Source organism: Hoplias malabaricus, chromosome 16 (genome assembly GCF_029633855.1).
Source record: "Hoplias malabaricus isolate fHopMal1 chromosome 16, fHopMal1.hap1, whole genome shotgun sequence".
In the NCBI taxonomy this organism is placed as follows: domain Eukaryota; kingdom Metazoa; phylum Chordata; class Actinopteri; order Characiformes; family Erythrinidae; genus Hoplias; species Hoplias malabaricus.
The window spans coordinates 22,156,970-22,169,623 of NC_089815.1; the positions used below are offsets into that span (position 1 = coordinate 22,156,970).

The window sequence follows — 12,654 nt, forward strand, 5'->3', positions numbered from 1 at the left end:
TAGGTAACGGAGAGCGGCTGAGGAGAGAGGGAGGGAGGGATACTGGATAACAGAACTTTCTTACACTTTAAACAAAACTACAATTGCATTTTCTAAATTACTTCATAAATTAACATCAGCTTCTCCATTTCTTCGTGCACAACTGACTTTACTTTTTCAAAATTGTGCCTTTTGCTGTTTTAGCTGTTTTTGATTGCGTCTTTTTTGCGGCTTTTGTAGTCTTCTTGGAGGCCATGGTGCACAATAAAGTTTGCAAAAAACACTAAAAACACTTATAACTTATAACGTTATAACAAACGAGATACGACTTGATACTACACGGTCACACATGAGAAGAACATGGTGGCTGCATGTGAGAGGAATCTGGGAACAAACACCACGCCAACTATCGGTTGGATCCTGAAGATCAGCTCTTTGTAACTCGGGAAAAACATTCGTAACCGGATCAGAAATTTTACATATTATATTTATATATTATATATAATATATAATAAATATATATTATATTTTACAAATTATATTTACATATATATATGTATATAAAACGCTGGAGTACATAGACTGTGGAAGGCAGGCACTACAACAGTTGTTGTTTTATCCTGTATTAGGCCCGCCACAATCATTACTAATAATGAGATATTCACTGTTGTATCCCGCTCATGGTCATATATTTATGCTAAATCAACAAGTCGTCATCAGACAGACTGCAAATTCATCATGTATCTCATTGTGACAAATCATCAGTCACCTACCTGGTGTTATAGCAATTAGAGGGCAGCAGTGAGTAATGTTTGTTTATTTTACTTAAAGTCAAATAAGACTTAAGACGCTGCAAAGACTTAGACACTGCTTAGTGCTTAATCTGGTAATTAGAACAGCTTATCAGCCATTTTAGGCTTGCGTTTTAATAGAGTTCAACCAAACAAGTAATCCTGCTAGGCTACCTATAACAAACAGATTTTAACTCAGATAAATGATTAACTAAAATCTATTGATCCACAGTGGTCTATGCTGTTACTAATTCAAAAAGAATTCACAAGGATCAGCTGAGACAGTGAAAGGCTGGGATCTAAAATGCAAGGGGTCATTGTAAGCTTCATTTTTGCGTTTTTGGTATGTTCCTTGACCTCTGCACAAGGTAAGATGTTATTATTATTACGTCTCTACACTTTTATCATATTCATGTCTGATTATGTATTATAAATACTTCTTTAACTCTGTCAAACTCTTGCTGACATTAAATTTCACCTTTGTGGAACAACATTTTTTACTCATTTTTGAAACTGTATTGTATGGAGCAAAACAATTTCTTATATGTTACATTTGTATTTTTGCATAGCATCCATAGAAAATCATTCAAGATTGTATTAACACCCTATGTTGCTACATTTTTCTTGACCATATTTATTAGCAAATTTATGAGCTAATTTACATGTGATGAGATCTATGCTACAAATGTTTTTTAGGCTAAACAAAGCTCATGCAGTGCTGTATAACGTATGAGTATAAGTCGGCTTGATCTTATCCAATATATAATATTTTGCCTCACATTAACTGAATATCGGATAGTCCTTTGCAGATGCTCTGTAAATAATTATTTGTGTGTGTGTGTGTATATATATATATATATATGTATACTCCTGCTTTATATACTATTAGTGGTGTACATGTTTTGAATACAGTTATTGTCATTGTCATAATGGTTAATCGAGGATATTATGGTGTTGGGTCACAAATATATCTTAAGAATACCTATACATTTGTTTCTTTTCTGAATGTATTTTTACTATTGATTGTATTGACATTACACTCTAAGAAAAAATGTATGGTAGAGGTACATTATTGTTGACTAAAGTACGAACCATTTAAATGTACCTTTAAAGGTACAAGAACGTTTTAAAGTCCAGCTGTGTTCCCTAAAAGCACATTACTTTCTCTTCCCCAGGAGAGGTGAACATTTGTAAACTTTCATTATAGATCTGTGTAAATGTAGAGAACATAATATAAGTTCTGAAGATAAAATGAGGCGTATGAAATCAACACCATTTTAAAATATACAATTATAATAGAATAAGGTACAATTATGTTCCCTCATTGAAGGAACCTATATGTATTTTTGAGAGTAACATCACGGTGACAGCAAAAGGTACCACCAAGGTGACAATGCAATGTTATTCCATCTCTCATACACATCTCATATTTTAAAATCATCAGCATGTATTCTCTGACTCTCTAATTCTATCTAAAAAATCCTCTTTCTTCCTCACAGTCCTATGACATGAGGCAGATACTGCTGTGAAAAGTTATGTTCCGAAGTCATCCTGCAGAGCAACATCTTTGTTTACTATGAAAGCAGGTGGACTAAAGTCCAAGTTTTAGAGCCGCCTCCCAACGAATCAAATCTTTGAGCATCTGGAAGTGGGGATCAACTCTTGGCCAATGATCCAGAGAGTTGAAACTCTTGGAGTTGACTCAATCTCACTTTGCAACTCCTTCTTGCAGCAAGTGTCATTTCCACAATCTTGCTATGATCTGAACCTGCTGTAAACAGTGGGCTACCCATTGCTTTATCCTGACCCTATCCACTTATATGGCTCTAATGCTGTCCTGGGGAAAACAGCAGCTTTGTGAACCATGAGAGTAAAGTAAACATGCCTCAAGACGCCCAAACCACAGACTAAGAAAACTCACAGGCAGCGTATTTTTCTTTTGTATTTTCTTTGGGATTTTTTGTGGATGAAGTATGAAGGGTAGTTTACCCACTTCAAAACAAATGGTCAGTGTCCATGTTTGTTTTTCTGGAAAAGGCTTCTCCTAGTAGGCAGGCCATATTCAGTCTATGAGGTTTGCAGTCACAAAACCAGGACACATTGTCAGTCGCATTCACTGAGAGTGTGAGAGAAACAGCCCTGATCCTGCCACCAAACTGTCAAAACCTACCCATTTCAAAACCCGAGCACAGAATATAGAATGCATTTGGGGCCAAAACCGTGTAGAATATCATGTCTGGACAGGTAAATATATAATGTGTCTACATGTCAATAAATCATGTCCTGTCTGTAGATGGCAAACATTAACGTGCATTTGCTTAAAGACATTACATTCTGCCACAGACAACACCTTGTGTGTAAAATGCACTAAAACATTAAGTGTAAACAGATGCTGTAATTCAAATGCAATCCGGATTCCAAAAAAGTTGGGACACTAAACAAATTGTGAATAAAAACTGAATGCAATGATGTGGAGATGGCAAATGTCAATATTTTATTTGTAATAGAACATAAATGACAGATCAAAAGTTTAATCTGAGTAAATGTAACATTTTAAAGGAAAAATATGTTGATTCAAAATTTCACAGCGTCAACAAATCCCAAAAAAGTTAGGACAAGTAGCAATAAGTGGCTGGAAAAAGGAAATTGAGCATATAACGAACAGCTGGAAGACCAATTAACACTAATTAGGTCAATTGACACATGATTGGGTATAAAAGGAGCTTCTCAGAGTGTCAGTGTCTCTCTGAAGCCAAGATGGTAAGAGGATCACCAATTCCACCATTGTTGCGCAGAAAGAGTGCAGCAATACCAGAATGGTGTTACCCAGCGTAAAATAGCAAAGACTTTTAAGTTATCATCATCAGCCGTGCATAACATCATCAAAAGATTCAGAGAATCTGGAACAATTGCTGTGCGTAAGGGTCAAGGCTGTAAAACTCTACTGGATACTCGTGATCTCCGGGCCCTTAAACATCACTGCACCTCAAACAGGAATGCCACTGTCAAGGAAATAACAGAATGAGCTCAAGAATACTTCCAGAAAGCATTGTCAGTGAACACAATCCACCGTGCCATTCGCCGTTGCCAGCTGAAACTCTACAGTGCAAAGAGGAAGCCATATCTAAGCAAGCTCCACAAGCTCATACGTTTGCACTGGGCCAGGGGTCTTTTAAAATGGAGTGTGGCAAAATGGAAGACTGTTCTGTGATCAGATGAGTCACGATTTGAAGTTCTTTATGGAACACTGGGACGCCATGTCATCCGGACAAGAGAGGACAAGGATAACCCAAGTTGTTATCAACGCTCCGTTCAGAAGCCTGCATCACTGATGGTATGGGGTTGCATGAGTGCTTGTGGCATGGGCAGCTTGCATGTCTGGAAAGGCACCATTAATGCAGAGAACTATGTTCAGGTTCTAGAACAACATATGCTCCCATCCAGATGTCATCTCTTTCAGGGAAGATCCTGCATTTTTCAACAAGATAATGCCAGACCACATTCTGCAGCAATCACAACATCATGGCTACGTAGGAGAAGGATCCGGGACTGAAATGGCCAGCCTGCAGTCCAGATCTTTTGGAACATTTGGCGCATCAGAAAGAGGAAGGTGCGACAAAGAAGGCCCAAGACGATTGAACAGTTAGAGGTCTGTATTAGACATGAATGGGAGAGCATTCCTATTTCTAAACTTGAGAAACTGGTCTCCTCTGTCCCCAGACGTCTGCTGAGTGTTGTAAGAAGAAGGGGGGATGCCACACAGTGGTACAAAATGGCCTTGTCCCAACGTTTTTGGGATTTGTTGACGCCATGAAATTTTGAAACAACATATTTTTCCCTTAAAATGATGCATTCTCTCAGTTTAAACTTTTGATCTGTGATTTGTGTTCTATTCTGAATAAAATATTAGATGTTGGCACCTCCACATCATTGCATTCAGTTTTTATTCACAATTTGTTTAGTGTCCCAACTTTTTTGGAATCTGGTTTGTAATTTATAACAAATATTATGTTAAATAGTGATGTGCGGATCGATACTGAAATATCGACACCAGAACTTTATGCTCTAAAATTGATTCGCAAATCAATATATTGAAACTTTTGATACTTCAGTCATTTGAGGTAATGTATATCATTAACAGGAACACAGTGGAAAGTAACTAAACTATTGAGATCTTGTCTGAATGATACGCGGTTGGTGGGAACTACTTTTTCTTCCGCCTGGGTAAGTGCACAATGCTTAAGTGCAGTAGAACGCTGCTCCATCAGTCAGTCACTCAGTCTGTAAACACACACAATGGCAGAGCGTAAATGGAGCTCCACAAACAGCCAAGATGCAGTTTGTAATGTTGTGGCAACACAACTTGTGAAACTCCTCAGTTTAAACCACAAAACAGAATACGAGACGTCTCTGGTGGAGTCCTTCAGTGCTGCAGGCAGATACTATCTAGATACAGAGGGAGAAAATGAAGAGCTTAAAACGGTGCTAAGCACTGCTGCTGTTGGAGTTGTTCAAATTAATGTATGTGGTTATGAAATAGTTAATGAAATAAACACATGCTTCAACAAATAGCTACATGAGTTGAGCTTGGAGTAATAATGGGTATCACTGAGATAAGAAGACAGGGAGACTTTTGATTTCTTCAGGAAAATTATCTGCTTGAGCAGGTAAAGAGTTTGAACTTGGGCAGAGTGTGATAGCAGCAGTCGCTATCTCTATAGCAGGTTTTCCATCTACCAAGTTTTTGGGAATTATGGACATGTGCATGAGAAAATCCTGAATGGAAAAGGCCCAAAAATCGCAAAAACACACAAATATTGAGTTTTATGATCAGATGAGGTGGAAATATTAGACCATCGCTAAAGAAGAAATGTGCAAAAGAACAATGAAAAAGGGTTTTTAGATTAAACAATGTTTTTTTTTCAAACAGCCAATTAACTTAGAGCTTGTTTTCAGCCTGCAATATTTTCACAGGTTTAGAACAGGAGGTGGAAGAGAACTGTTCTTAGTTTTATAAACTCATGTCAGTAGAGATTTTTAAAATGCATTTTGAATGTTGTGGTGCTTGTTTCTGTCTTAATGACTTAACATAGAAGATTTAGTGTTAACATCTCTGGTTAAGTGTTAATCATTCTGTTAATGTGAGCTATAACACACTAGGAGGAGTTTAACAAAGTGCATTTTGCACCAACAAATTTTTTGTGGAGAACTCTACTCTAAGTACTGAGTATTCTACAGAGGATTGGTCAAAATTTGTGTCACTTGGGTAATGTAGAGAGTGAATGAGATCCAATATCAAATATAAAACAGAAATCTTCATTAAGAATCAATAAGTGTTTCAGTAAGAAATTTCGAAAAATAAAGAAAATAATGGCTATGCACAGGCAAAAGCTGCCAACAGAGCACAGGCAAATATGAATCTATCTAAAGTATTTAATGTGTGGAACAAGACCGTTTAAGGTGGTTTCCCAGACAGGGATTGAGTCTAGTCTGTGACTATGCAGTATTTTGAGTTTTTATTTTCCATTAAAATGAGGGCATAGTCTAGAACGAGGCTTACTCACTGTCTGTGAAAACAGCCCTTTATCTCCCAGTGTATTCAGCTGAAACAGTTATTTGTGTTATCAATAATGAAATCTTTTTAAAATATAGTATAAATTTAATAAAATATAAACTTTATTACGGTATACTGAGCAATTCTTCAAAATGCATTACCACAGATATTAAACATTCCACCAAAAATAAATAAATAAATAAATAAATAAATAAATAAATAAAAATAGCCATTAAGAAAAATACTTGTGAGATGAACCCAATTCAGTAAAATTAAAAAATAGATTAAAAAATGGTATTTATTTGTAGTTGAAACATGATGCTACCATTTTTGCAGGGTTTTTTTTGTGTCAGATCATCTTAATCATTACTTTTTGAATCTATATAATGAGCCTAATTTAAACTAACAGTTAACATTTATCTATTTGTGTGACCCTGGATTTACACTACTGCTAGTACATTCATTTTCTTTGAGAGTTGTCGATTTGCAGCCACAATTTAGTGACAATTCTACTTAATTTTCCTTTATGCAAATGAATTTTGACATGTTGAGAATCTAAATGAGCCCTGTGAAGGACTGGCGTCCCCTCCAGGGTGTATTCCCGCCTTGCGCCCAATGATTCCAGGTAGGCTCTGGACCCCCCGCGACCCTAAATTGGATAAGCGGTTACAGATAATGGATGGATGGAGAATCTAAATGATTGAAAACAGCAAAGACCTCAGAACAACAGCAGATACAGCTTCTCTGAAGTCTACAATATAATAACTTCATGTTTTTTACCTGCTTTTGTTCCTGTTATGAACAGTGTGATTCTAAATCTTTAAAAAAGGCAGATATGTTCAAGTGCCCAGTAGTGGTTGAACCATTTAAAGTGGAATTGATAATTCAGAGTAAAAGAAGGCAACATAAGCTTCATTATAGATGGTATATATTTGACTTGTATATATGTTTGGGAGCTGCACAGTATTAAATTACACTCAACACAACACTCACAAGAGAAAATCTGGTGACATTAGGAACTTGTAATTTGAACACAGGATGACAAGGTCAGCTCCTCTCTGTTTTGTCTGCGACAGAAAAGGTTTGTCGGCTTGAGTCTGTTAGCTACAGGGTTGAAAGCACGAATCCAAGAGGGAAAAACGTCTTCAGAATTGGAGAGACTGTAACAATCACCTGCTCAGAAAAATACTGGGGGATTTTCACAAAACTAAACTCACAAACGATTAAGTGCCTGGACAGTGGAGAATGGGAGACACCTCCTGTGCGTGAAGGTGAACAAAGTTAAGACATTTCAAATGCAAAGGTTTTTCAGGTATAACTTACACTAATGAAACCTTAAATATCTTTGCAGAAATTGAATGTGATGTTCCTATGTATCAGCATGTGCGGAAAACCACTGTGTGAGGGTAAATCCCTGTCTTTTGGAGCATGCAGATAATTCACACTGCTTTGAAATTGTGAAATATGTCTTACCTTTGTCTTTCAGAGCCTGGGTGTCCTGAGCCAGTAGTTAAAAATGCAAGAATCCTGAGGAAATCAGAAGGTCGTTATGAACCAGGTGCACATATTGAATACCAGTGTTTGCCTGGATATGAACCAGAGAGGTTCACCATCACCTGTGGTTGGGACGGTCAATGGCATTCAATGAGATACTGCACTGGTAAGTACTGATTTGTTAATCATATGGAAAGACTATTTTTTACTCGACATAGTCACTTGTTAATGTACAGCTATTCCGGAAATTGGTCATTATGCAGTACTTAAAAATAGCATGATATTAAAATGTATTAATTGCTCTGTGAAGGACTGGCGCCCCCTCCAGGGTGTATTCCCGCCTTGTGCCCCATGATTCCAGATAGGCTCTGGACCCACCACAACCCTGAACTGGATAAGCGTTTACAGATAATGAATGAATGAATGAATGAACAAAATGTATTAATTATTACTATTAGCCAATTGAAAAATGTAAGATGTTTACAACTGTACAGTTACTATCTCCCCTCATGAACTTCAAAGGGTCTGTTCTTTGTCGTCTGTCACTAAAACTAAAATCACAGATGACCATCTGGTATCACCCTTTTACTGCTGAAGCCTGTGTATGACACGTGAATAGTCGAGGGTGTCAGGGATCACGGAGCGGACTGACGGAGGCGGACGCACTCGCTAAAACACAGTACTTTATTTACAAAAGAATATAACAAAACAAAGACAGGCAGACTTGGACAGGGAAACACACACAACAACAACACGACTTGACTTGGGGAATGAAACGCGTAAGAGACAAATGACAGACAAAAGGAAGGGGACTTAAATACAAAACACAGATGAGACTCACTTGAGACTGATAACGAGGGGGCAGGGTAACAAATGAGACACAAACGAGGAGGTGGAACAAAGGCGGGACTAGAGCAACAACAAAACAGAGCCATGTGCTGAGAGAACACATGGCTGACAAAACAGACATGACAGGACGAGGGCGTGACAGAGGGGGTGTGGTGTCAAGTTTTTTTTAAAACAAACAAACAAACACACACACACACACACACACCAATTAATGTGGTCTTTCACTTTGAATCTTTGAAAAAAGTATGTGACTCAGTCAGAACAGTGGGGCTGGAATTCATGTGACTTTTACGTCAGTCCATGAATGTTGAGCAATGGCATTTTCCTTTTGTGAATAATGTTGGGAAATGAAAAATGTGAAACTTCTTTATCCAGGTCCCTGTCACACATTTATGAGAAAATAAATCTCATGGAAGTTGGTATTGTTTTTAAAAACACAAATAATGTATAAGAAGAACTTTGCTACTTAGGAGCTCTTTACCAGTTTTATATTTTAATGTCCGTATGAAGGCTGTTCAAATGGGGATCATGAAAATATTAAATTAATTTTGTTAGCATTCATCTCAGTCTCATTGGGGACCCCATGTTTGTAAGAGACTCGGCATGTTTGCACTCAATGTGATAAAACATCCATGTGCCTGGCCAATGAATAATCATAGAAATCTGGAATCAGTTCATTCATTCATTCATTCATTATCTGTAACTGCTTATCCAGTTCAGGGTCACGGTGGGTCCAGAGCCTACCTGGAATCATTGGGCACAAGGTGGGAACACACCCTGGGGGGGCACCAGTCCTTCACAGGGTAACACACACACACACACACACACATTCACTCACACACTCACACCTGCGGACACTTTTTGAGTCACCAATCCACCTACCAAAGTGTGTTTTTGGACTGTGGGAGGAAACCGGAGCACCCGGAGGAAACCCATGTGGACGCAGGGAGAACACACCAAACTCCTCACAGACAGTCTCCCGGAGCATTGAACCCACAACCTCCACGTCCCTAGAGCTGTGTGTCTGCCACACAACCTGCTGTCCCACTGTGCCGCCTTATTATTATTATAATTATTATTATTGTTTGTTTTTTTTATAACTAGAGTTCTTGAATTGTATACTTTATCATATAAAACAATTGAACATTGAATAGAATCTTGGCATAAAAATATGAACTGGTAAATATTAATATCATGAGTTCACTTTGTACACTGTAAACATTAATTCACATTCTTTAAACATGGAAAGCTAAAGGAAAGAAAGAGTTTGTAAAGTTATTTTTGTGGGGTTTCTCAATGAGATATGAGACCATTTCAAAGTCATGCTGACTTTAAAAAAATTAAATTAAAACCAGAAATACCATAAAAACCTGGTTTATATATGTGCATGTATGATGTTAAAATGTCTGGTAATACACGGGGCGTTGGGGTGGGAAAGCTATTCTCTCTTTGTGATATAACATGAAATATATAATAATACAGACATACCATCAACTTTGGTGTATACTACTCTTTCAGTTTGATTTCATTCGCTTGTATTGTAATGATAACAATGCCTTTCTTACTAGTGTTATGGTCTTCATGTCCAAGACCTATAATGAACATAAGCAATGGCTTCATTTAAAAACCAGACAATGTTATGGACCACTACCCAGAAGAACATAAAGTGGAATATGAATGTTCTGAGGGATTTGTGTTTGAGGGAGAAAAGGAAACTTGTCTAATTATTGTCACTCATATATTTGTATGTTTTGTGAAGTTACCATGTGGGCAATGCCCCAATTACCTTGTGCCTATTCTATTTATACCACTTAAATCCTAGGGTAGACATGGCCCTACACACACACACACACACACATCCAAGCCACCCAAAGTCAACCCAACTCTCATGTGTTGTGGGAGTTGTTGAATCTTGACTATATTCCTTCTGAGATCACTTGATTCACTTCTAGGTCACGTTGGGTCTGGAGCCTACACAGAATCACTGGGCACAATGCAGGAATACACCCAGGAGGGAGGGGGGCAATCCATTTTCAGAATGTATATATGTGTGTGTATTGTCATAGTGATTTAATGGATGTGTACGGAATTAAGTCTTGAAACCCATAAATCTCATGTAAATGAGAAGAATTTGCTGCTTATTAGCTCTTCATCAGTTTTATATTCTTGTATGTTCATTTCGGTATGAAGGCTGTTAAAATGAGAATCATGGGAATATTAAACTCATTTTGTCAGCATTCGTCTCAGTCTCTTTGGAGCCCCCATGTTTGCAAGAGACTCACGTTTGAGCTTAAAGTGAAAATAAACATCCATGTGCCTGGTCAATGAATAATCATAGAAATCTGGAATCAGTTTGTTTTTTCTTATACGTTTAAGTTTTTAATTTTGTGTTTTTCAAATAGAAATAACTTGAAAAATAAATGAAAACTCTAATTTTGTGATACAGTGCTGCACAGAAAAACACTAATCAGGGTCCATTCCTTCATTTCACAATGAAAGGATGCATCTTTCCTCCTGGTCAGCGAGTCTTAAACAATCTACTTTGGTGCATGCAGCTCAGTGTAGAAGCGTAATTTTATTGTTGTGACTACATTTTTTGATCAATAGACACTACTGCTGTAAAAACATGTATATTGTGTTGATCTTACATAGATTTTTTTTTATCTCACCTAAATTATTTAAAGCTTAACAAGGGACAGTGCTTTTAATTGCGATTAATCGTAGTAAATTATGAGGTTAATTCGTTACCTTTTTGTTTATCGCCAGCTCTACCATAAACACAAAAACTACAAAATATAAAAGTAGAAACAACACTAACAATAAACCACCATTACAAATATACAATGACTAACAAGATGAATAAAACAGACTATTAAACATAAATAGCAGAGGGAAAAAATGTGAGCCGTATCACATGACCATCAATAGGTGCAGGCCCATGACAGAATAAACTGACACAGGGCAGCAGCAGAACATGGCACCACTAAAGACATACCTGGGGTGACATTAGAGCCTTGTACTCTGAAACAGGTGAAAAGGTCAGCTCCGTTCTATTTTATCTCTTTTTGTCTGCGACAGAAAAGGTTTGTCGGCTTGAGTCCGTCAGCTACGGGGTTGAAAGCACAAGTCCAAGAGGGAAAAACGTCTTCAGAATTGGAGAGACTCTAACAATCACCTGCTCAGAAAACTACTGGGGGACTTTAACAAAACAAAACACACAAACGATTAAGTGCCTGGACAGTGGAGAATGGGAGACACCTCCTGTGTGTGAAGGTGAACAACGTTAAGACATTTCAAATCCAAAAAATATTTTTTAAGTTTTTCAGGTATAACTTACACTAATGAAAACTTAAATATCTTTGCAGAAATTCAATGTGATGTTCCTATGTATCAGCATGTGCAGAATCCTCGGTATTATTTTAGTTGGGATAGAAAACTCGGGACTCGTGTGTCATACTATTGTGAAGATGGTTATAAGCAAAAAGCTACATATGCCACATGTACAAAAAATGGCTGGACTCCAAATCCACTGTGTGAGGGTAAGTCCCTGTCTTTTGGAGCACGCAGATAATTCACACTGCTTTTATTTTAAAGAAGAAAATTGTGAAATATATCTTGCCTTTGTCTTTCAGAGCCTGGGTGTCCTGAGCCAATAGTTGAAAATGCAAGAATCCTGAGGAAATCAGAACGTCCTTATAAACCAGGTGAACGTATTGAATACCAGTGTTAGCCTGGATATGAACCTGAGAGGTTCACCGTCACCTGTGGTTGGGACGGTCGATGGCAGTCAATGAGATACTGCACTGGTAAGTACTGATTTGTTAATCATATGGAAAGAATACTTTTCACTCAACATAGTCACTTGTTAATGTACAGCTATTCAGGAAATTGGTTAATATGCAGTACTTAAAAATGGCATGATATTAAAATGTATTAATATTATCCAATAAAAAATGTAAGGGGGGCAGCAGGTGGTGCAGCAGGTAG

The 12,654-nt window shown here is 37.5% G+C and overlaps 1 protein-coding gene across 1 annotated transcript; it reads left to right on the plus strand.

The window, feature by feature from the left end:
- Nucleotides 1–1,036: 1,036 nt before the first annotated feature.
- On the plus strand, nt 1,037–12,423 carry LOC136671418 (complement component receptor 1-like protein). Its single transcript, XM_066647083.1, has 5 exons — nt 1,037–1,138; nt 7,811–7,984; nt 11,746–11,940; nt 12,033–12,206; nt 12,300–12,423. The coding sequence occupies exons 1-5, from the start codon at nt 1,075–1,077 to the stop codon at nt 12,395–12,397; spliced, it is 705 nt and encodes a 234-aa protein (XP_066503180.1). The 5' UTR covers nt 1,037–1,074; the 3' UTR covers nt 12,398–12,423.
- Nucleotides 12,424–12,654: the final 231 nt, after the last annotated feature.

Bases quoted from the DNA above. Each gene is read 5' to 3' on its own strand.
- LOC136671418 (XM_066647083.1), top strand. From the start codon at position 1,075: ATGCAAGGGGTCATTGTAAGCTTCATTTTTGCGTTTTTGGTATGTTCC. The intron at 11,941-12,032 runs GTGAACAACGTT...ATATCTTTGCAG, and splicing joins GACACCTCCTGTGTGTGAAG to AAATTCAATGTGATGTTCCT. The intron at 12,207-12,299 runs GTAAGTCCCTGT...TTTGTCTTTCAG, and splicing joins TCCAAATCCACTGTGTGAGG to AGCCTGGGTGTCCTGAGCCA.